The sequence below is a fragment of the Mandrillus leucophaeus genome, unplaced genomic scaffold (genome assembly GCF_000951045.1).
Source record: "Mandrillus leucophaeus isolate KB7577 unplaced genomic scaffold, Mleu.le_1.0 Scaffold716, whole genome shotgun sequence".
Taxonomy (NCBI): Eukaryota; Metazoa; Chordata; class Mammalia; order Primates; family Cercopithecidae; genus Mandrillus; species Mandrillus leucophaeus.
The window spans coordinates 523,206-547,411 of NW_012107764.1; the positions used below are offsets into that span (position 1 = coordinate 523,206).

The 24,206-nt window shown below is 46.4% G+C and overlaps 1 protein-coding gene across 1 annotated transcript in view; it reads left to right on the top strand.

Moving 5' to 3' along the window:
• Nucleotides 1-24,206, top strand: part of CHMP4B (charged multivesicular body protein 4B) — a 44,154-nt gene extending 19,948 nt beyond the window's left edge. The window contains exons 2-5 of the mRNA XM_011965157.1: nt 18,827-19,004; nt 21,333-21,447; nt 22,462-22,588; nt 23,948-24,206. Of these exons, the coding sequence (XP_011820547.1) occupies nt 18,827-19,004; nt 21,333-21,447; nt 22,462-22,588; nt 23,948-24,012 (485 nt within the window). The 3' untranslated portion in view covers nt 24,013-24,206. The remainder of the gene's footprint in view (nt 1-18,826; nt 19,005-21,332; nt 21,448-22,461; nt 22,589-23,947) is intronic.

Below are 24,206 nucleotides of genomic sequence, written 5' to 3' on the forward strand. Positions count from 1 at the left end.
CTGTTGTATTTCAGATAAGCTGTAGACCTTAAATAGAACATATATTCCACAGCATGTTATTGTGTTCCAGTTGTTCATATCCTGTTCTCTGCTTGTGGATTGAACTTGTCCTTAGACCTGGGATTTTTTCCTTTTGTTTTTGTTTTGTTTTCGTGTATCGTTTCTTTTTTTTTTTGTTTTTTTTTTTTCAGACGGAGTCTTCGTCTGTCGCCCAGGCTGGAGTGCAGTGGCGCAATCTTGGCTCACTGCAACCTCCGCCTCCTGGGTTCAAGTGATTCTCCTGCCTCACCTCCCGAGTAGCTGGGATTACAGGCACGTACCACCACGCCTGGCTAATTTTAGTAGACGGGTTTTCACCATGTTGACCAGACTGGTCTCGAACTCCTGACCTCAAGTGATCCGCCCACCTCGGCCTACCAAAGTGCTAGGATTACAGGCATGAGCCACTGTGCCTGGCCGCCCTGCTAAGTTTTAAAAGTTTCTGTGGAGATGAGGTTTCACTATGTTGGCCAGACTGGTCTTAAACTCCTGTGATCTACCCGCCTTGGCCTCCCAAAGTGCTGGGATTACAGGTGTTAGCCACCATGCCCAGCCTCTCAGCTAAGTTTTAAAAATTTTTGTGGAGATGAGGTTTTGCTGTGTTGCCCAGGCTGGTCTTGAACTCCTGGCCTCAAGTGATCCTCCTGCCTTGGCCTCCCAAAGTGCTAGGATTACAGGCGTGAGCCACTGCACCTGGCCTCAAAGATTATGTTCTGTCAGTGTTTCAGTGTCTGGTAATTCTGTGCAGTTTGGAGTTCATTCTTTAATTTTGTTATTTTCACATATACAGTTGTAAGCGACAGTGTTCAGCAGGGATCGGATAGCAAACCCATGAACCAGACTGTTTTTGTTTTTTAATTGTGGTAAAGTATACATAACGTTACAGGTGTGAGCCACCGTGTCTGACCTGTGCCCCATTTTTTAAGGACCAAGGCAAGACTACCTTTTCCCAAAAGAGAATCAGCTTCCTGTGCCCTTCGCCCCTTGCTGCCTTTGGGCAAGGAAAATCATTTGTCTGCAACCCCTTCATCATGTCTCTTTTGATTCCAAAAGCATAAAAGGCTGGTTGGGTTTTCCCTCTTGCCTTGCTTTTCTAACAAGCGTGCACATTGGAAGTATTTTTCTGCCGGCATTTCACTCTCTTCCCCACTTCCCCACAAATGTCCCCAGCCCCCAGACCTCCGCTGTCATCTCGGTTGCCAGGGTGCTCTCATGCTTGTTCAGGCAGAAGGGGGCCCTTGTTGGCATGGATTCAGCTGGAAGCAGAGGAAGAAAAGCCAGTCGGAAAAGAAAGAGTGCATCCCAGCCTGGGAACGGAAAACCAAAACAGGCTGTTTCCCCTCTGTCCCAGCCAAGAACCTGGTCACCTTGAGCAAGCCTGGCCTTTAAGAGCATCCAGCCTAGGACCTGGCGGGTGGGGGAGGAGCTCAATCAGTGCCTTCATTCCACCCGGAGGGCCAGACCAAAGCGCCCGTGCCAGTCATAGTTAGGTTGTTCTTAGTAAATGATTTGCTTCTTTAAATGTAACTGCCTTTCCACGTCTGGGGATGAGGAAGAAATGGGCTGTTGTTTTTGTTTGTTTTGATTAGGTAGTCATGTAAATTGTACATAATTTTAAAAGTGCCTTCATTGCCTCAGTCACTGTGTGCCCTTCCCAGAAATGACCAATTACAAGGCCCTGAGATAGTCTCTGCAATTACAAGCATATACTATACCTGTATATTCTCCTGAGACACGCCCATGTATGAATGGTAGTAATTAGGTTACCTTTGAATCCTGTGCTCTTTATAGTTTTACAATAAATGATTTTTCTTTTTTTTTTTTTTTTTTTTTAAAGAGACAGGGTCTCGTTCTGTTGCCCAGGCTGGAGTGCATTGGAGCAATCATAGCTCACTGTAGCCTCAAACTCCTGGGCTCAAGCATCCTCTCGCCTCAGCCTCCCAAATAGCTATGACTACAGGTGTGCACCACCATGCCCGGATAATTAAAAAAAATTTTTTTTTTGTAGAAACGGGGTCTTACTATGTTGCCTAGGCTGTTCTCAAACTCCTGGCCTCAAGCGAACCTCCTGCTTTGGCCTCCCAAAGTGCTGGGATTGTAGGTGTAAGCCACCACGGCCGGCCAGAAATGATTTAGATTTGACCTACCCTGCAGTCCCTGAACTCCGTCTTCCTCATATGGATTTAGAGAATGTTAATTCAAACGTCAGGTGCTAACTTGAATTTTGAAGCCCGTGGCCCCACAGAAAGACCTGGGAGAATGGTTTCTCCCTCCCTGCCTTATCTTCTCTTCCCTGAGTTACTAGTCTCTCTGAGAAATGGCATCTCCACCACCTGGTTGCGCCAGCCAGGAACTTGGAACTTATTCCTGACTCAGTCTCCATTTCCTTCTCTTGTACATTCAAACAGGTCATACAGGCCCATGGTTCTCCCCCTTGGTGTCTCTCAAGTTCACCCTTTCCTGGGTATCCCCTCTGCTGTGGCCTCAGTTCAGGACCTTGAAATCTACACCCTCTGGATTACAGCAGTGGTTGCCAGCCCCTTCTCCCTACAGCAGCCAGAGGGATCTTTCTGAAATGTAAATCTGATCACGTTCCTGTCCTGCTTTGAATCTTTCAATGGCTTCCTGCTAACCCTGGGATAGATTCCAGCAGCTCCTTAACAAGACATCCAAGTCTGTCCTTGAGTTTCTTTCTTTAACTTTTATCTTTACTTGCTCCCTCCCCTATTTTCTCATGCCTCTCTTTTCCTGCTGCTTGGATACATTCCTCTGGGCTGTCTCCTGCCATCCTTTAAAATGCATGATAACCCCAAAAGTTAGTTTCCCTGCCTTAGGCATCCACAGTAAGTGTCCTGTGCTGACCTCTGTCATCATATTACATTGTCCAGATCTGCTGTCCTGTGAATTCCTTCAGCCTTGGGACTGTATAATTTGTGTCCCTAGTTCCCTAGCGGGGTTTCATGAGCAAAGTGTAATTCTGGTACAGTAGAATGAGCAAAGGAATTGCCTGTTTCATCTAAACTGTTGCATCTTTTGTATTGGTATGACGTTGCTTCAGTTTTCTAGTATTGTCATGAAGTTGTTCATAATATCCCCTTTTTATCCTTTTAATGTTCGTGGAGTCTGTAGTGATATCACATCTGCCATTCTCGATACCGGTAATCTTTTTTTCCTGTTCAGTCTGGCTAGAAGTTCAATTTTGTTGAACTTCTCAAAGAGCCAGAATTTTATTTCATTGACCTTCTTTCTCTTTTGTTTCTTTTTTGTCTTTTATTGATTTTTCATTTTAATCTTTATTCCCTTTCTTCTGCTTGCTTTGGATTTTGTTTGCCCTTTATTTTTATTTTTATTTTTTTTTGGAGACAGGCTATCACTCTCTCACCTGGGCTGGAGTACAGCGGCACAATCATAGCTCACTGAAGCCTCAAACTCCTGGCTCAAGCGATCCTCCTTGCCTCAGCTTCCCAAGTGGCTGGGACAGTACAGGTGCCTGCCACCAGCTGATTTTTGAAAAAAATTTTTAATAGAAATAAGGTCTTGCCATGTTGCTCAGTCCCAAGCTGGTCTTTTTCTAGCTTGTTAAGGTGGAAGCTGAGGTCCATTTGAGATTGTTCTTTTCTAGTATAGGCTTTTAGTTCCTTTAAGGTACCACATTAGTGGCATCCCACATATTTTGATATGTTGTGTTTTTATTTTCATTCAGTTCAAAATACTTTTGGATTTCCCATTTCATTTCTTCTTTGACTTGTGACTTATTTAGAAGTATATTATTTAGTTTCTAAAGATGTAGGGATTTAACAGATTTTCTGTTTGTGATTCCTAATTTATTTATTTATTTATTTATTTGAGATGGAGTCTCACTGTGTTGCCCAAGCTGGGGTGCAGTGACGTGATCTTAGCTCACTGTAACAACCTCCACCTCCTGGGTTCAAGCGATTCTCCTGCCTTAGCCTCATGTGTAACTGGGACTACAGGCACACACCACCACGCCCGGCTAAATTTTGTAGTAGAGACGAGGTTTCACCATGTTGGCTGGGCTGGTCTTGAATGCCTGACCTCAGGGGATCTGCCCGCCTCGGCCCTCACAAAGTGCTGGGATTACAGGGATTACATGCCACTGCACCCGGCCCATGATTCCTAATTTAATTCCATCCCAGGTGATATATACAATATCACCTCATGTATAGTACACCTCATGTATGTATAGTCTCATTTGCTTTTCCTGGCCTGTGTGCAATTACCATGTTTTACTTTTACATATAAATCCCCACACTACACTGTTACTGTGTTTTTGTTTAAAGATATTTAAATAACTTACATTTTATTTATTTTTTTTTAGAGATAAGGTCTCACTCTGTCACCTAGGCTGGAGTGCAGTGGTGCAATCATAGCTCACTGCAGCCTTGACATCCTGGGCTTCGGATTTTCCCACGTTGGCCTCCCAAAGTACTGAGATCCTGGGCATGAGCAACCACACCTGGCGAGATTTAAATAATTTTAAAGCCTTATGTATTTACCCATGTGTTTATCCTTTCTGGTACTTGTCATAGCTCTGCGTAGATCTATATTTGTATCTGGTATCATTTTCCTTCTGCCTGAGGGACTTTAAAAAAATTTTTATAGTGAAGATTTTCTGGTGATAAATTCTTTCAGCTTTTCTTTGTCTGACAGTCTTTATTTTGCCTTTTTTTTTTTTTTTTTTTTTGAGACAGAGTCTTGCTCTGTTGCCAGGCTGGAGTGCAGTGGCGCCATCTCGGCTCACTGCAACCTCTGCCTTCCAGGTTCAAGCAATTCTTCTGCCTCAGCCTCCCAAGTAGCTGGGACTACAGGCGAGTGCCACCATGCCCAGCTAATTTTTTTTTTGTACTTTTAGTAGAGACGGGGTTTCACCATGTTGGCCAGAATGGTCTCTATCTCTTGACCTCGTGATCTGCCTGGCTTGGCCTCCCAAAGTGGTGGGATTACAGGCGTGAGCCACCACACCTGGCCTTGCCTTTGTTTTTGAAATATTTCACTGGGTTTAGAATTCCAGATTAACAGTTTTTTTTGTTCCCTTTCCCTTTCCATTTCCATTTTATTTTTGAGATGGAGTCTTGCTCTGTTGCCCAAGCCGGGGTGCAGTGACGTGATCCCAGCTCACTGCAACCTCCACCTCCTGGGTTCAAACAATTCTCCTGCCTCAGCCTCCCGAGTAGCTAGGACTGCAGGCGCCTGCCACGACGCCCAGCTAATTTTTGTAGTAGAGACGAGGTTTCACCATGTTGGCCAGGCTGGTCTTGACATCCTGACCTCAAGGGATCTGCCAACCTCGGCCTCGCAAAGTGCTGGGATTACAGGCGTGAGCCATTGCACCTGGCCTATAATTCCTAATTTAATTCCATGCCAGGTGATAGAATTAATGAGATCCTTTAAAAATATTGCTCTACCATCTCCTTGCTAGCATTGTTTTCTATGAGAAATCTCTGTCATCTTTATTTCAGTATATGTAATGTGTATTTTTTTCTTTGGCTGCTCTTAAGATTTTCTTTTTATTACTGATTTTGAGCACTTTTAATATGATGTGCTTTGGTATATGTGGTCTTCTTCATGTTTCTTAAGCTCCAGGGTCATTGAGCTTCTTGTATCTGTGGGTTTATAGTTTTCGTCAAAGTGGAAATTTTTTGGCCATTATTTCTTGACATATTTATTCACCTGCCCTCCTCCTTTGGGGACTCCAGTTACATGTATATAGGTTACTTGAAGTTATCCCACACCTCACTGCTGCTCTGCTGATGTTTAAAATTCTTTTTTCTCTCTGTATTTCATTTTGGATAGTTTTTATTGCTATTCAAATTTACAAATCTTTTCATCAATGAAATGTCTGATTTGTTGTTAATCCATGTAATAATTTTAATTTCTAGAAGCTCGATTTAGGTTTTTAAAAAAATTATCTTAGTCTATTTGTGTTGCTATTAAAGAAATACCAGAGGCTGGGATATGTATAAAGAAAAGAGGTTTATTTTGTCTCACAGTTCTGCAGGCTGTACAAGAAGCATGGTGCCGGCCAGGTGCGGTGGCTCAAGCCTGTAATCCCAGCACTTTGGGAGGCCGAGACAGGCGGATCACGCGGTCAGGAGATCGAGACCATCCTGGCTAACACGGTGAAACCCCGTCTCTACTAAAAAATACAAAAAACTAGCCAGGCGAGGTGGCAGGCGCCTGTAGTCCCAGCTACTCGGGAGGCTCAGGCAGGAGAATGGCGTAAACCCGGGAGGCGGAGCTTGCAGTGAGCTGAGATCTGGCCACTGCACTCCAGCCCGGGCGACAGAGTGAGACTCCAGACTCCGTCTCAAAAAAAAAAAAAAAAAAAAAAAAAGAAGCACGGTGCCAGCATCTGCTGCTCACGAGGACTCAGGCTGCATCCTCTCATGGTGGAAGGCGAAGGGGAGCTTATGTGTGCAGGTCACATGGCAAGAGAGAGAGAGAAGAGGAGGTGCCAGGCTCTTTTTAACAACCAGCTCTTTCCAGAATTGACTAAGAACTCACTCACTCCTGGATAATGGCCTTAAGCCATTCCTGAGGGATCCGCCCCCATGACCCAGACGCCTCTCACTAGGCCTCACCCCCAACACTGGGGATCAGATAGCAACATGAGACTTGGCGGGCCAAACAGTATCCAAACCATAGCAAATACCTTCCCTGTTTCTCCTTCGCTTTTTAAGCATATAGACTATAGTTATAACTATTTTAATCTCTGCTAATTTTGACATCTGTGTTAGTTTGGGTTACTTGCAATTTGTCGATTTTACTCTGCATCATGGGTGTTATTTACCCATTTCTTTGCATAAATTGTAGATTTTGATTAGATGTCAAATGTAAATTTTGCCTTGTTGGGTACTGAATCTTTCTGTATTCCCATAAATATTCTTTATGTTTTGGGGGCAGAATTTTTTGGTAACAGTTTGCCTTTTGGGTCTTAGGTGTACGAATTGTGAGACAGGCTCAGAGCAGTGTTAATCTAGTATAGGGCTAGTTAATCCCTACTATTAAGACAAGGCCCTCCTGAAGGCCCTCCAAGAAGAATTATGAGGCTTTTCCAATCTAACTGAGGAAGAGGCAATATGACTGGCCCCATGTGAGTACTTAATATTATTTATTCTCTGTCATCCTTTTGAGTGGTTCTTTCCCTGGCCTTAGATAGCTTTTTCACACATGGGTGCTGATCAGTATTCTGCTGAATACTTGAGGGGGACCCTCCATGGCTCTCTGGGGTTTTCTCTCTCCGTGCAACTCTCTCCTCAGATACTCTCATGAACTCCAGCTGCATTGGTCTCCCCAGACACTCAGCTCTATCTCATTAATTCAGGAAGTTGCTGGACTCTGTCTGGGTTTTCCTTGCCTGCACCTTGGCCTGGAAACTCTCAGCGATCAACTGGCTGTGACCGTAGGTTCAACTTACTTCCGAGCTCTCAAGGATCACTGTCCTTTTTTGCTTGATGTCCAGTGTCTCAAAAACTGTTGATTCATTTCTCTTGGGCTAGGGGTAAATCTAGTCCCTGCTATCCTGTCTTGGCTAGAAGCAGAAGGAAGAGTCTGGATTTGAATCCTGACTCTGCTGGTTTGTTATTCACAAGCTTTGAGATAATCTCTCCAGGCCTCAAATCTCTTTGTAAAATTGGCTAGTAAGATGAATTCCTTATTGTCAGGATTAAATACAATAAAATACGAGGCTCAGAATAGGTGATACTTCATGTGAGAAAGGAAGAACTGGCTGGGCATGGTGGCTCACTTCTGTTATCCCAGCACTTTAGGAAGCCAAGGTGGATTGGATTGCTTGAGCTCAGGAGTTGGAGACCAGCCTGGGCTACAGCTATTTGGGAGGCTGAGGTGGGAGGATCACTTGAGCCTGGGAGGTGGAGGTTGCAGTGCACCGAGATTGTGCCACTGCACTCCAGCCTGGGCAATAGAGCAAGACCCTCTGTCACAAAAACAAAAAAACAGAAGAACCCAGGATCAAGATTTTTAAGATTTGAGCTTCAACCATTAGGAATTGAGAAGAGGAAAGGATCTAGGAAAAACAAAACAAAACAAAAACTCAAGAAGGAATGGCCTCTGGGGCAAGGGAACCAGGCTAGGGGATCCCCCAAGGCCGACAGGAGAGAGGAATTTCAGAGAGAGGAGGGAGGCAGTGCCAGAACTTGTAAGGAGATGGAGGGTGAAGATGTCTGTGTTCACATTCTAACTATAGTTACCTTTGCTTCCTGAGTGACATTTGTGGCTCACATTGGATCTGAGTGCTGACTTCCTCTGCCCAGTTGAAGCAGCTTAATTCAGAGGCTAAAGGGAGTCTCTGATTTTTCTAACTCAGTTTGTGAAGCTGGTTGAAATAAGAAAGACTGCTCATTGGGCAGGAAATACTTGATTATGTGAAGCAGTTGGGAGTTGGAGCATATGGATGTTAATTACATATTCTGGATCACGCAAGATCAACCAGAAAGAGCCTTTTGTGTTTGTTTCAATCCTGTTATTGGAAATCTCAGAACTATATGGGTTCACCTATTGTTAGAGCTGGAGGAAGACCTGGAGAGAGCACCTAATCCACCCTTCTTGTGTCCTTGATGAGGAGTGTGAGGCACTAAGGAATGAGGGGACTTGCTCAGTGACATACTTTAGTCATGGCAGTTGGAACTAGAAGCCAGATTCAGGATCACAGGACGCGTGTTGCAGGTTGTGTCTAGAGACAGGTCTCCTGTTCGGGGCACCTGGCTTGGATTCCTCCTTGTCAAGTACCTTTACCTTTGTTACTTTGAGCACCTTGTTGCACCTTTATGACATCAGTTGCCTATCTTTAACTTGAACACAACCTTAACTGCCTGAAGGCAAGGGATTGTACCAGATAACTCCTAGCAGTTTCCTCTGGGTGTAAGATTAGTGTCAGGTGTTACAGGGACTGTTGGTCAGGACATGTAAATGAGTAATGTGTCCAGGTAGAAGTTGGTGGGCAGTGGTGGGCTCTGAGATGGACTGGAAAGTATGTGTCCCTTCTAAAAGGGATGGCTGCTGCTCTGCTCTAGTGGATTGTTGCTAGGTGGCAGTGTGGGCTCAGTGTTGCCAGATACTCTGTCTTTACAAGAGGAAGCCAAAATCTGGATTTTTATGTGAAATATGTAATATTCAAATTTATGTATTAAGATATGACTTAATTAAGACATGGGACAAATGAAGACATATCTGTGGACTGCATGGGTGCTTAGTTCTAGCCTCTGATAGCAGTTCTGCAGCCTGGCTGGTGTATAGGAAAGAACTTTGGCCTTGGATTCCAGGGCACAGGCTGAATGACTATGGCCCTCACTAACCAGGGGGAGGTCACCTTCCTTCCCAGTATCCTGGTTTTCCCACCCTGGCCCTGAGTTATCTTGATCACCAAGAGCTACTCCAGGGCTGCCTGCTGGATCTAGGAAGTGAAACCCCTTCTCTTCCTGATCAGCTGCCCTTTGGGGAGCAGGAGGAGGCAGCTCAGATAGGCCTTGAACCGTTCCCTTTGGTGACCCTGACTGCTGTGGCCATTTCCCTCCTTCCTTATGGCCTGGGCCATGCCTGCTGACCCAGTCTGGAATAATCTGCCGCTCACTTTGGGTCTCTGCTACTTCCCTCCAGGTATAGTCACAGGGGAGGTCCTAGGCTCATTGCCCCTAATAATAAGCCTCTGACCCCTTTTGTTTTAGGCTTCTAGCAATTCCAGTGTGGGTTGACACAGGAAAAAAGTGGACAAGTGACAGAGGTTCTTGTAGCTTTGGTCCCTGGGCCCTCCAGAATGTGGAGGGAAGGCCATATTAGGACCTGGGAAAAGATCTGGAAGCCATTGTAGGGTGAGAGGACAGAGGGCACTGACGGGTAAAGAAATGGCGGGGTCACATTGGATATTATGGAGTGCCCTTCCCTTCTCCCTGTCTCAGTGCTGTTAGGGGCACAAAGATGGAGGTTCCACCCTGGAGGAGCTTATGGTTTAGGGTAGACATGAGGGAAGAAGACATTTATTCTTTAAAACACAAAAAAAGCTCACAGCAAACTTTCCAGCTATGTAGAGTCATCGGCCTAAGTGTAGAGAGGATGATAATGGTTGGGTTTTTATCCTGTGTGCTTTTAACCAATTTAAAATCTACTAGAAAAAATTTTTTTTCCAGGTAGAGGTTTTTACTGCATACCCTCTGGACTGTCGCTAGTGGACAGTTTGTGGGCAGAACAGGCAGCCCACTGGATGCCCTTGGTGCCAGACTGTTGCTAGCTTGTGGGATCCATGGGGAGGGGAAGGCCTTCAGGGCTTTCAGATCCCCAGGCTCAGGCAGAAGCAGGCCCAGCTGCCTGCTTGGTGCAGGGTAGATGCTCTTCTGCAGAGAAAGAACATGCCCTTTGCAGATAGGCAGCTTGACTTTGATCCCAGGCCTGCCACTACCTAACTGTATGACTTGGGCAGGTGATAAACTCTTTGAGCCTCAATACCCTGATCTTTGAAGTGGGACAGTAACAGTATCTACCTCATAGATAGGTTGTCTGGAAGAACTAGTGAGCATGGATAGTATCAATTTTTCATTCCCATGAAAGCACCAATCATGGCACCCAGGAAACCTCTCATAAATGTTAGCTATTGTTATATATTATCTTTTTCTCCACTATACCACAATTGTCTACTCTTTCTTAGACACACTGGGCTGGGAAAGGGGACAGGACACCACTGCATGGTGGCCAGCTCCTGTAATCCCAGCTCCTTGGGATGCTGAGGCAGGAGAATTACTTGAACCCGGGAGGCGGAGGTTGCAGTGAGCGGAGATTACCCTCCTGCACTCTAGCCTGGGTGACAGTGTGAAACTCCATCTCAAAATAAATAAATAAATAAATAAAAATGTGTGGGAGACGGGACAGGGACAGGAAGATGCAGAGATCCCCAGAGACAATGTTGGACACAGGCAAGGAAAGAGAGGCAGCGGGGAAAGAGGCAAGACGGAGAGAATGCCTACATTCAGCAAGTGTTTGCATAGTGACTGTCCTCGTCTGTCCTTAGGGTAGTGGTTTCACCCCCATCTTGCATCTGACAAACATGCTCAGAGATGTGAAATAACTTACCTGACAGCCACCTTCAGGGCTGGGATTCTGACCTGGTCTACTGGTACCAAGCCTCATATTCTTTTTCCTTTGTGCCCCAGTGCTGGCCGGCATCAACCAAGGGCAGGGGTTGATGAAGCTGGCCAAATGGTCAGGTGGTTTTAAATTGGTTTCTCCCAAGCCGTGTCTTACAGATGTCGGTGTGTGTCTTGTTGGTTTTTCTTGTCTTTCTCTTTCTTTTTTTGGTGAGCCAGTTAGGTGTCAGTGTTTTCTTCCTATCAAAATAGGATCTGGGAAGTCCTGCAGTAAATAATACCAGTGACCAACATTTACCTGTCATGCCCTGTGCCAGGTGCTTTACCTATGTACTTCATTTTAATCCTCACAGTAACCCTATGAGGTGCATGTTATTATCATGAGGGTTATTAGTGAGATTAAGTAATTTACTTGATGGTGGAGGTGAAACTTGAAGCTGGACAACTGGACTCCCTAAATGACCATGGTAACTGGATGTGACCCAGCATTTCCTAAGGTTGTTTGACGGCAGAGTGTGTTTTATCATGCCTTTTACGGAACACACTTTGTATGTACTGTTTAAATGATTCAGAGCGTTTGATATTCTGTTAGGCTGTTAGTCGTGGGGCTTATTTCTTTCATCTTTGTCCCTTTCAAACAGATAAGGGGCTTCTTTCTTTCTGTCTAGAATTTTCCCTTGCAGTGAGTACTGTACTCCCTATGTGTTTGCTGATGAAGTCAGCAGGGCTTCAGACTCCGATTTCCTGGTCATACACAAGTACTTATTTTACCATCTCTAAATGGAGTGCATTAGCTCCAGGCCACGGAGAGCAAATTAGAGGAACAGGGAGATATATCACAGGGAAGGAGGCTGCTCTGGAAAAAGCTGTCTGCACCTCTCGCCTGAACTCTCCAGCTGTGTGGGAATAAATACAGCAATGTCAGGGACAGCGTTCCAGGGCTTTTGCAGGATGAGGCCCTCGTCCTGCAGGTGAGCCTGCAACACTGTCTCAGCAACAATCGACATGAAACAGCCTCTGTCTGGGTTTCCAAGGTGCGTTTTGTGCATTTTGGTTTCTGATAACTTTCTGTTTGCCCAGGCCATCCCAGGCACCCTCACCCAGGGTAGAGAAATGAGAGCCTAACCCTGCCCTGCCTTCTGAAACTGTAGGTGCATCAACAGCACTTACTAGGGGAAGGTACTGTTGAACTAGCCTGATTAGCACCTCTTTTTTTTTTTTTTTTTCCCCCTGCTGTCTAGGGACCTAGGAGAGCAAACTAGGTAGCTTTTTGGTTTTCATGTGTCAGCATGAGCTTTAAAATGGAGTTTATCAAGGGCAGGGTTTGGAAACTGGATGAAAGAACATTAGGCAGACTGTTTTCCTTATGGCACAGGGAACTGCTGATTTATTTGTAGCAACGAAATTTGGAAACAACAGACTTGAGGTGGTGGAAAGAGTCGTGGGCTGGAGACCTGGGTTCTAGTCCTGGTTCTTCCTCTGACTCACTGCGGGGTCCTGGCAAGCTGTGCCACCTGTTCTGGACATCATTTTTCTCAGTTATCTAATGAGGGGTTGGTCTTCATTATCTCCAAGAGCTCCTCAAGCTCCCTCTATTCTTGATGCCATGATTGTAACTCTTATTTAGTCAAAGTTTGGTGGGATTTCTAATGCCGTGTGGTGCAAGGATGGTCACTAATAACCATGTTTACGGGTGAATGGGTTTCTTTGACATTGGTGGTTAACTGTGTTATTTTGACTTTGGGTCATCCGAGATCAGACGAGATTGGGCATATTCAGGGTGGCATGGCCGTAGACTTAACTTTGGGTCTTTTCTTGCCCATACTCACAGGGCAGATGACAGATCACAGATGACACACCCATCACTTCCTCTGTCCAGCAAAGCAACCAGTGGCTTGAGGGCCAGGCATGCTTCTCCTGGCTAAGGCACCCTGAATATCTGAGTTTATTCACTGGCAGAATGAACCAGGAGGCTCTATCTGAGTGATTGCTGGCAGGCAGAGTGGGGCTCCCTTAGCCCTCCTCGGCTCCCCACTTGCCGGTAGTCCTACTGGGACCAGGCTGCTGAGGGTTCTTCAGAACACGCACTTAGGCTGGAGTCCTGGTGTTGCATTTGTGTGTAAGTGTCCTCAGGAGTGTGTTCATTTGCTTCGTCGTTCACGCTGAGAGTGGGAAAGCAGCAGCCCTCTTCCCTCCCAGCCCCGTACCTTCTGTTAGATGACTTCAAATGTAGACTCTGGGGTCTTCGAAAGGACTGTAGACACTGCCATTCATTTAGTGAGAGCATATTATTGGTCCGTTTTTCCCTCCATGCCTGAATTTCTCTATACTAGTAATGAGTGTATAGTTATGACTTCTTGGCATCTATTGAGATGTCCTGGGCTATTTGCCCCTATGCTGAACACCCCTAGATCTGGGACAGGCAAACTTGCTCTCCTCAGCAGCTTTTCAGAGAAGTCGTGTTTGACTAGGAGAAAGGAACAGGTCTGGTTGTATCGAACTGATGTGTTCTCTAAAAATGGTTTCTGTAATCACTAACTGTTGCCTCGCAGGAAGGTTTTCCATCCTGGGCAAACGTCTTTTTGACTGGTCTCTGCTTCTTAGGGTATCTGTTCTGTATCTTTCCTCTAAATAGCTGTTTGGAGGGTCTAATGAAGCAACTGTCTGGAGACCAATGTTTATTTCAACATGGTTGGAGTTGTTTTTGCTTCAGCTTTCAGAGCCAATAAAGCTGGTTATTAGATTCTGTAATTGCTGCTGTAATTACTCTCTTGGAACTGGCAAAGGCATAATTAAATATGGAGATTCCAAGGACTGTTTTTTCCCCCATCTAAAAGCAACCTCTTAAACTTCTATTGACCTGGGTTAGATTTCAATTGTTAAAGCCATTGTGTTTATAAATGACGCTGGGGGTTCTCTGGCAGAAAATGGATTTCTTGAATATTTGATTTAGATGAACAGCTTCTTTTTAACTCAGTACTTGTTTTTAAATCTAACCATCAGGAATCTGGAGAAGTTAAGGTAAGACATTAAGAACCAGTATATATTTAATATTTATGAAAACATTGGGTTGGTTACAGATAGAAAATTTCTGTAGTCAGAAATAAGGTTGGCATGGAGGAAGTTTTACTAAGTGTAATAGTATTCAAGAAGACTGGCATTTTACTTGTGGAAGCACTCTAATACCTCTGAGCCTTTAGTTTGCCCTGTTACACCTCACCACCAATGCCATGCATTTGTAAGATACAGGAGGTGGTTCAAGTGCTGTGAATATTTGTCTACGTCTGTTTCTGCAGCCCAGATGCTGACCCCATGTCAATTTTCAAGGTTACTTTACTCATGAAGCATGTTTGGGGGTTTCTGTGGGGGAAAATTAATAATGTAGCCTTTCCCTTTGGAGTTCTCAACTAGCTGAGAAACACAGACAGCAGATAGATCTAGATAAGAAAAATCAACCTCCTGGAGAGTTCGCTGCTTAGAGGGGAAGAGGCTGTGTGAACCCTGCAGGCAGGAAGGGGAGTCCTGGGGGGATTCCCCGGGACTGTCCCTCATACTCTTTGCTCAGGTCCTATCCCCAGTATGAGATAGCACACCTTACAGCCAGGTGCTTGCGGGAAGTCCCTGTTTGTGGGCCAGGAGGAATGCAGTGGAAGGATGCTGCCAAATGATTGTTCTAGCCTGTGTTTCAGTAAGACGTCAATTCTCTGGGTCAGAGGTGCATGGGAGATAAAATATGGGTGGATCCCCCATGAAGAACCCTGGATAGAATACATGAAAACCTTGTAAGACAAATGAAATTGGAGGTTCAATTTAGTAGATACTAAGCACTTACTGTGTATCAGTTATTTTGCTGGATTGCTGATCTACAAAGATGAATAATATCAGCATTATTTCATTCGGGGTGGGGATGGGCTGTTGGTTTCCTCCCTGGTATATTTGGGTTTTGCTTCCAGATAATTTACTGTTTGGGAGATTTTAGAAGTGGGAGGTGGAAGTCAGAGGAAGTTAGGATTGGCATACAAGGAGTCACTGCCAACGGAAAATGTATTGGAGAAAAAGCAGTTCTAAATCTATGATGTTAATAGGGAAGTAACTTTGGTTTTAAATATAAGAATGTAGCTGACTGTATAAAATCAGTTTCATAAGCATTTTACCAAGCTCCTGCTACACTCAGGATACTGAAAAGCAAGGCAGCTCTGTCAAAGAGTGTTTGCTCTTATGAACGGTCTCAGAGTCACTTGCTGTTGTTCTGAGTCCGTGAGGAAGAGCATAGAGCTGGGAGTTACACAGACTACTCCCCTCCTCACTTGGCAGCAGGATGACTTGGGTGAGCTTTATCACCTTTCTGATCCCCAGTCTCCTTGTTCATTTGGGATCTCTGGATGATTAAATGAAATAGGAGGCGGATGAGACTGCCGTTGCTTGTTCACCATCACACAGCAGGCTCTCGGAAGGCCTTGGTGAATCTTTTCTTTTCCCCCACTGAGATGGAGTCTTGCTCTGTTGCCCAGGCTAGAGTTCAGTAGCACAGTCCTGGCTCACTGCAGCCTCCACCTCCTGGGTTCAAGAAATTATCCTGCCTCAGCCTCTCGAGTGGCTGGGACTCCAGGTGTGTGCCACCATGTCCAGCTAATTTTTGTATTTTTAGTAGAGATGGGGTTTCACCATGGTGGCCAGGCTGGTCTTGAACTCCTGACTTCAGGTGATCCACCCACCTCGGCCTCCCAAAGTGGTGGGATTACAGGCATGAGCCAGTGCGCCCGTTCTGGAAGGCCTTGGTGAATCTTGAATGATGGGCTGGGCTGTGGGTGATGGAGCTGACTGGAGGGGACTTGGGAAAGGGGCACCTGTAGGCCATTGGCACTTGATCTTGGAAGGATTCACAGTCACTTGGTGATTAGAGTATGTCTAGGGTATGCCTTTTGTGGAAAAGGAACACAACACCAAGGAAGTCACAGGAAGCAATCCAGCCATCCCAGCCCTGGGGCACTTACAGGACTCCCCCAGGACCTCTTCCCTCTGACATTACTCATGGGAAAGGTGGTTCTGTAGACCTTGTGCTAGGGCTCCCAGGTCTTGGGCTTGCGGAGAGAATTCTAACGCCTTGCCTCTGCGGGACGCTGCAGGCCATATTAAACCATATGGTAAAGGGAGCTACTGAGGATTTTTCAGCAAAGGAATGGTTGGATTTGCATTCCCTCTTCTGTGTTCCCATGGTCCCCATGTCACTCCCTGCAGGACTGGACGATCCCTCCAGGGCAGTATCCTACCTTTTTCATTAAGTGGGGGGCATAACGTGGCAGGGCAGGGACTTTGGGGTTCCACACCTGGTTTAAGTCCCCTCTGCCAGTTACCTGGGCTGTCACAGGACGTCTCTGAACCTCAGTTTCCTCATCAACTAAAAGGGGTGGTCGTTCTAACCTTAAAGGGTTGCTGTTTTGAGGCCCTTATGAAGTGAGCATGACTTATGCTACCAGAAGGTGAGAGTGAAGGGTCTCGAGGATCCCCTGGTGTGACTGCAAGATGGGTTTCTTGAAATCTTGGGCCATTCCGGCCTACATCAGAATCAAGGGAGATTACGGATTCAGTGACTTTTCAGATTTAATGGGGCACATTTCATTGTTTTTCAGATGTTTTACGAGTTCTCTTTATGTGCGTATGTATGTATTTTGGTCAGCATTGGTTGGAAAGACTGGCTGGGAGAATTTTTCTGCTGCTTTTGGAGGAACTGTGTGCTATACGAAGGCCAAGCTATTTTCCCTTGGCAAATGGTCCTTAGGACGGAATCCCACGCCAGCAGGGGGTGTGAGTGGAAGGAGCATGGGACCTATTCATGTGACATATGGAGAACCCACAGCCCCATGGGGGAGGGGGTTTTGACCTCCAGTCTGCAGGAGGTGGCCGTGGTCCAGAACTCCAGGACATGGCGGAGCGCTGAGTACACGTGTGTGTGAGGCTAGTGCTCCCGACCCAGCCCACTCCAGCTCAGCCATTTCTTCTGACGGAGTCTCTGCTAAGCCTCCTTCCTGGCTTTTGATGCCCATTGCAGGGGAGCAAAAAATAGCTTCCCTTCTAGGTTCTTTGGCTGGGCTACAAACTAAATTGATATAAGACAGATTAACAAGAGAAAAACCGTATTTAGTTACATATGTACATGTGGAAATCCCACAAAATATGAGACTTGAAGAAGAGTCAGATGCTTGAAGCTTATATAGTATCCTGAGCTACAGAAAAGAATAGGGGCTTGGGGGTTGTTGTGGGGGACACAGCTTACGGGAGGGTGAGGGAAGAATTACTGTATGGTGAAGGCTTGGGGGTTGTGGTGGGGGACACAGCTTACTGGAGGGTGAGGGAAGAATTACTGTATGGTGAGTAAAGGATGTGTTATGCAGATAGAAGGTCTCTTAGGTAATGAAAGTTTTCAGAGCAGCCCCCTTCCTGACACAGATACTTTTAGTAACGTAGATGTTCTTCTTAGATGTACTTTGTTTTTTTTTTTTTTAAACAAAAGGACAGCTTTTTAAGCTACTCTAGTTACTTAGAATAACCAGCTCAAAATATGCCAAAGAAATACATTTTGGGAGTGGTATATTCTGGTGTCCTACAGTCATATTTTGGGGTGGTGTGTCCTGACCCCCAACGTCATCTAAGATGCGTGCTAAAGATATTTTTCAGTGTGAAGAGTGGAACTGAGACCGTGAAGGGGAAGGAAATCTGGGTTTCAAGTTGGGAGATGTGGTTTTGGTCCCAGTTCTGCCACAGATTCACCTTGGTCAGATTGCTTGCCATGACTGGACCTTAGCATGTGATGATCTCCACAGTCTCAGCGTGCTAGGAGGCTAAGGTAGATGATGCCACTGACCCAACTAAATGGCCAGACTCTAGGTTTGGCCGTGGCAGGGAGTTCTGTCTGGCTTTTTAGTTTAGTCGTGTTTCCGATGATGGAGGATGCTGTAGTAACCATCTTCAGGCATGGGGCTTTTTGCTTTTGAATACATTTCCAGAAGGAAATTACTGGGTCAGAGGGTAAAAACATCATGGTGGTTGTTGCTGTGTGTTGCCATGTTACTTTTCGGAAGCATTGTAACAATTTACAGAGTTGTTGGCTATGAGTGAAATAGCATTTTTAACCCAAACGGTTCTAGTATTTGGTATAGTCATTATATTTATGATTTCTGTAATTTAGTTGGCATAAAATGGTACTTTAAAATTGCTTTATAATAATGAGAACTGCTTTTTTTGAGGGGCGTACACACTGATGAATGTGCCAGGTGTTCACATACAGTATGTCATTTGCTGCTCACACTGACACCATCTGGGAAGCCAAGTAGCTCACCTGAGTCTGTGAGCTGGACTTTGACCCTAAAGGAGTTTGACCCCAGAACATCCTTTTCTTCAGGTGGCTGTCCATGCTTTGATTTGTGTGTGTGCGTGGTTACCCGAGGGTTGAACTTTGGCTTGTGTGCTTGTTTACTGGCTGTGTTTTGAGGTATGTGAATTTTATGTTTTTATAGAAAATTGAACGTGCTCTTTGTGTAGAATTTATGAACCCTCTGCTATAGTGGAAGCAACAACAGAGGTGCTTCCAGTAGAGTTGGGGAAAGAACTCAGTGAACACTAAGACCTCGCCCTGTGCCTGGGCTCTCTAAAACCCTGTTTTCTCCCCAATGCAGCAGCCCTCCAGGCACTGAAGCGTAAGAAGAGGTATGAGAAGCAGCTGGCGCAGATCGACGGCACATTATCAACCATCGAGTTCCAGCGGGAGGCCCTGGAGAATGCCAACACCAACACCGAGGTGCTCAAGAACATGGGCTATGCCGCCAAGGCCATGAAGGCGGCCCATGACAACATGTACGTGTCCACCCGCCCCTGCGCCACAGGGCAGTGCCAGTCCCGGAATGCCTCGTACCCAGGCCATGGCCTTGGGCAGACGGATCCCTTGACTTACCTATTCGAGCACCTGAGTTTGTTTGAATTCTCATTCTTTTTTGGAACTCCGAAAATGGATGATGTGCCTTTGGAAGCAGATCTCATGGCATGCAAAAATACTTTCTGAGTAATTCAGGGTTATTGTGATGAGCATAGTTTCAAGGTGGAAAGGCCTTTAGAAGGTCCTGTTGTCCAGACCTGTGAATGTGAAGGTGGGGAAGCTGTGTCCCAGAGAGGGAAACTGATTTGCCCTGTGTCACATGGGAGCTTGGATAGAACTGGGATTAGAATCGGTGCCCATGATTTTTCCCTGATGCTGTCAGGGGCCCTGAAATGTATGGTTCATCCAAGAGCTTTGGATCTCTCTGTTCCTGTGTCTGCTTTTGATGGCGTTTTCTGCCTCCTCCCTTGCTCTCCAGCTGTAGCTGTCGTACTGACAGTGATCTTGCCCTCAGCACTCCTTCTTCCCCTATATGGCTACCTCTCATGGCAGTGGCCTAAGAAACTAGATAACCAAGCTTGTTACAGTTGTAACTAGCCAAGGTAAAGGCCAAGGTAAGGAGGCTCCAAATGAAGACCTCTCTCATGAATAAAACTTCATTTGGGCTGGACGAGATGGCTCACACCATAATTCCAGCACTTTGGGAGGCTGAGGCAGGCAGATCACCTGAGGTCAGGAGTTCGAGACCAGCCTGGCCAACATGGTTGAAACCCCATCTCTACTAAAAATACAAAAATTAGCTGGGTATCGTGGCATGCGCCTGTAATCCCAGCTACTAGAGGCTGAGGCAGGAGAATTATTTGAACCCAGGAAGCGGAAGTTGCAGTGAGCCAAAATTGTGCCACTGCACTCCAACCTGGGCGACAGAGCGAGACTCCATTTCAATTTAAAAAAAAATAAAAATGAAAATAAAAAAATCTGCATTTGTTGTAGTGCTTAGATTTGGCAGCATATATTTGGGGGTGCCAGGAGCCTTTTTTGCTTCCTTTTGGGTACTCAGCTGTGCTGTCCAATGGGTGGGGAAAATGCACCCTATGGGCTTGCCATCTATTTTTGTAAATAAAGTTTTTTTATTATTTGAGACAGGGTCTTGCTGTATCCCGTCACCTGGGCTGGAATACTGTGGCCCAATCCTAGCTCACTGCACTCTCAAAATCCTGGCTCAAGCCATCCTCCCACTTCAGCCTCCTGAGTAGCTAGGACTACAGGTGTGTGACATCATGCCTGGCTAATTTTTAAAATTTTTTGTAGGGATGGGGTCTCACTGTGTTGCCCAGACTGGTCTCGAACTCCTGGCCTCAAGTGATCCTCTCTCCTGGGCCTCTCAAAGTTTTGGGATTACAGGTGTGAGTCACTGTGCCTGGCCTTAAAAGTTTTATTGAAATACAGTCATGCCCCTTAATTTACATATTGTCTGTGGCAGCTTTTGTGCTACGCAACAGGGTTAAGTATTTGGAATAGAGACTGTCTGGCCATAAATTCTAAAGTATTTACTATCTGGTCCTTTGCAGAAAAAGCTTGCTGATCGCTGATCTTGCTGTAGGAATGTAAGGTTACAGGAGAAGTAGCCTTCAAATAAGTGAGGTTTTGTCTGAGGGTAGATGTTCATTGGACTGAGCTGCTTGAAAGAGAACCATATATGCCTCATTTCTGTGTTCTCCTAAAAACCTAGCAGAGTGCAGCTCATTAAATACTGTGCAAATGTTGACATATATGTGCATATATTGGCTTGAGGAAATACAGGTTTATATGATTGTCAGTGTGTAGAAGAAAATTCTGCATATTTTCAGAATTTGCCTTGCCTTTGGGGTCCTAAAGGATCCATAGGTGGACTGAGTAGATGGAAGGCCCATTAGACGGCATGGCTGTCTTCTGTGATTGTGCTTTTACTTCCCCCGTGCAGAGTTACCCTTGGACTTGAAAAAGAGCTATTGGCCCAGGAGTTAAAGCCCTGCGGTCTTATCTGACACCTTTGCTAATTTGCATGTAGGACCTTGATAGTGCCACCTGTAGGGTGTTGGACTGGGTAGTGTCTTGAAGACATTCCTGTCCCCTTGAGTCTGTGCTTCTCTATTTTAAAGGGGAGGAGGCAGGCAATAATGCCAAGTAACAAGTAACAGGGAGTCATTGCAGGGGGTGTGGCTGGGAAGTTGATTGTGTGGGGCCCAGTTTCTGCTCCTGCCTTGCCTTGCAGGCCCTCTTTACACAGCCTAACGAATTGATATGATACCTGTCCATTGCATTTGAAGGGACATCGATAAAGTTGATGAGTTAATGCAGGACATTGCTGACCAGCAAGAACTTGCGGAGGAGATTTCAACAGCAATTTCAAAACCTGTAGGGTTTGGAGAAGAGTTTGACGAGGTGAGTAGTTTTGTACAGATCCCATAAGCTTCACAAATGACACCCTGAGGCTGCCCCTTGATGTGCTCTTGAAGGCTCTCAGGCAGGGAGCATTTGGACTTGGACAGAGACAGGACATGGTGTTAACCCTCCCTGAATTCTACATTTTGAGGGACACTTTCCCTATTTGGGGTAGAAGCTTAGGTAGAGTAAAGGAACATTCATCACAACCCTTCAGCAGGCTTCAGGTCACTAACTGATTTGAACAAGTAGCTAGCCTGCATCTTTCCAGGGTGGGCCCTGGCACAGAGCTGGGCAGCAGAGATGACCATGCCCTGGAGAAGTTTACAGGATTTGCCCTGAGACAGCTCCAGCATGAGGGAAAGGTAGAGCAAGGAGTCGGGGGCACTTACCCCTGACCCGGGGGATGTGTCTGGATCTCAGCCACCTGCCAATTTCTGCTGAGCAATTTGGGACCTTGAGTCTCTTAGGTTTTTAAAATAATGGTGCCAGCCCCTGTTGAAGGTACTCCACTGTGTTAGATTTGAATCTCCTAAAGGTCAGATCCTTTCTGCTCGACCTTTCTTTGTGCTTTCTGACCCTCACTGTATAACTGAGAAAACAGCCTGCAGCTCTTACCTTTGGCTCTCAAAACCAGGGTTTTCATGTTTTCACACTGGAGTTTGATGGAAGAATCTCATTCATTTCAAATCAGCAAACATTTCTGAGCATTCACTCGTGTGCCCAGCTCTGAGCCAAAGAAATAGGAAGGCAAAGATACGATCCCCTCTCCCAGATGCTCACAGTGTAGTGCAGGACACCGAGGTCTACATCAGTGATGTGCAGCAGTGATATGTTCCCCAGTAGAAGCTGCTTTAGGATATTTGAATCACAGGGTGTGGAACCTGGAGTTCACCTCCCCACAGACCTTCTCAGAGGGGTGTGTGTCTCCATGAGCATTAATTAGGTAGGAGGCATGACCGCGGGGGCTGGGATTCCCAGGGAGGGCACTCACTTTGTGTTTCCTTTTACTAGGATGAGCTCATGGCAGAATTAGAAGAACTAGAACAGGAGGAACTAGACAAGAATTTGCTGGAAATCAGTGGACCCGAAACAGTCCCTCTACCAAATGTTCCCTCTATAGCCCTACCATCAAAACCCGGTGAGTGCTTCTAGAGTCATGGTACACCCACGAGGTCATGTGGCGGGTGATCTTGTGGTCGGTTGGCTTTGGTTTGTGTCCTGAGCTTGCCCAAGATTGAGAACCAGACAGGATCCATTGTAGTGGCCACAGAGGCCATGTCACCTGGCTTTTTCTGGTTTCTCTCTGGAACAGGGTTTCTTAATCTTGACGCTACGGACATGGCCAGATACCTCTCTGGGTCGAGAGAATGGAGGGCAGGGTTGTCTGGTGCACTGTGGGTGTTCAGCACCATCCCTGGCCTCTGCCTACTAGATGCCAGTAGCAACCGTCCTGAGTTATGTCAACCAAAAATGTCTTCACACATGGCCAAATGTCCCTTTGTAGGGGTTGGATCACCCCCAGTTGAGAGCCTCTTTTCTAGAATGATCTTTCCTATTTCACTAAAGAGAAAGTTCCAGGCACTGTGAGAAGGTATGAGAACATGAGTCCAGGACAGCTCTTGCCCCCTCTCTAGTATCCTGTGCTGTGCACACCTGCAAAAGCCCTGGTCCCTAGAGGCCGCCCCTGGGGGAAGGAAACAGCTTTGATTCCTTTGGAGACCTGATTCTATAAAACCTTCATTTCCTCCTTCTTCCCTTCCCCCATCCCCTTGCACAATATTTCACCCCCAGGTAGAAGTAATCCACACAGAACTTCTAGAAAAAGTGAGGCAATTTGATATGGCATGAGAGAGAGCGCCCTGGGGGCAGTGCCTGACCAGCTGTGGTCACCTCCCTCTCCCGTGTAGAAAGAGGAAACGGCCCCCTCAAGTAGAGTCAGCTGCCTGGAGTCCTGTGTGGGCAGAGGCTGTCCAGTGAGCCTCCTGGAGTCCTGTGTGGGCAGAGGCTGTCCAGCGAGCCTCCTGGAGTCCTGTGCGGGCAGAGGCTGTCCAGCGAGCCTCCTGGAGTCCTGTGCGGGCAGAGGCTGTCCAGTGAGCCTCCTGGAGCTGTGTGGCCATGGGTCAAGCCACTTGAGGTGGAGTTGGGGGTTGGCAAGGATTTGATCTCTTGTGGGGTTCTTCCCATTCTCCTCCCATCTTGCAGGCTCTGGGACCGAAGCCTCGTGGGAATCCTGAGGGCCTCTGTGTGGAATCCCTCTTGTTTTGTCTGGGCCTGCTGGAGGTGGAGGGTGGGTGCTGCCAAAGTGTGCTTGGTTTTCCAGAGTTGTATGTTGCAGCTTTTAGGCCCCAAGGAGCAGTCTGCCTACAGCCTGGAGAGGAGGCTGGCCACAGGGCAGGGCTGTTTGACAGACACCATGGAGCACAGGCAGCGCTCGTTTCCGGCCAGAACATGTTGAATGCACCAGCCATCCTAAATAGCCTTTTCTGTCTTCACACAGCCAAGAAGAAAGAAGAGGAAGACGACGACATGAAGGAATTGGAGAACTGGGCTGGATCCATGTAACGGGTCCAGCGTGGGCTGGGCCCAGACAGACTGTGGTGACCTGCGCAGCGAGCAGGCGTGTGCGTGTGCGGGGCAGGCAGGATGTGGTGCAGGCAGGTTCCATCGCTCTCGACTCACTCCAAAGCAGTAGGGCCGCGTTGCTGCTCACTCTCTGCATAGCATGGTCTGCACCTTGGGGGACGGGCGGGGGGAGG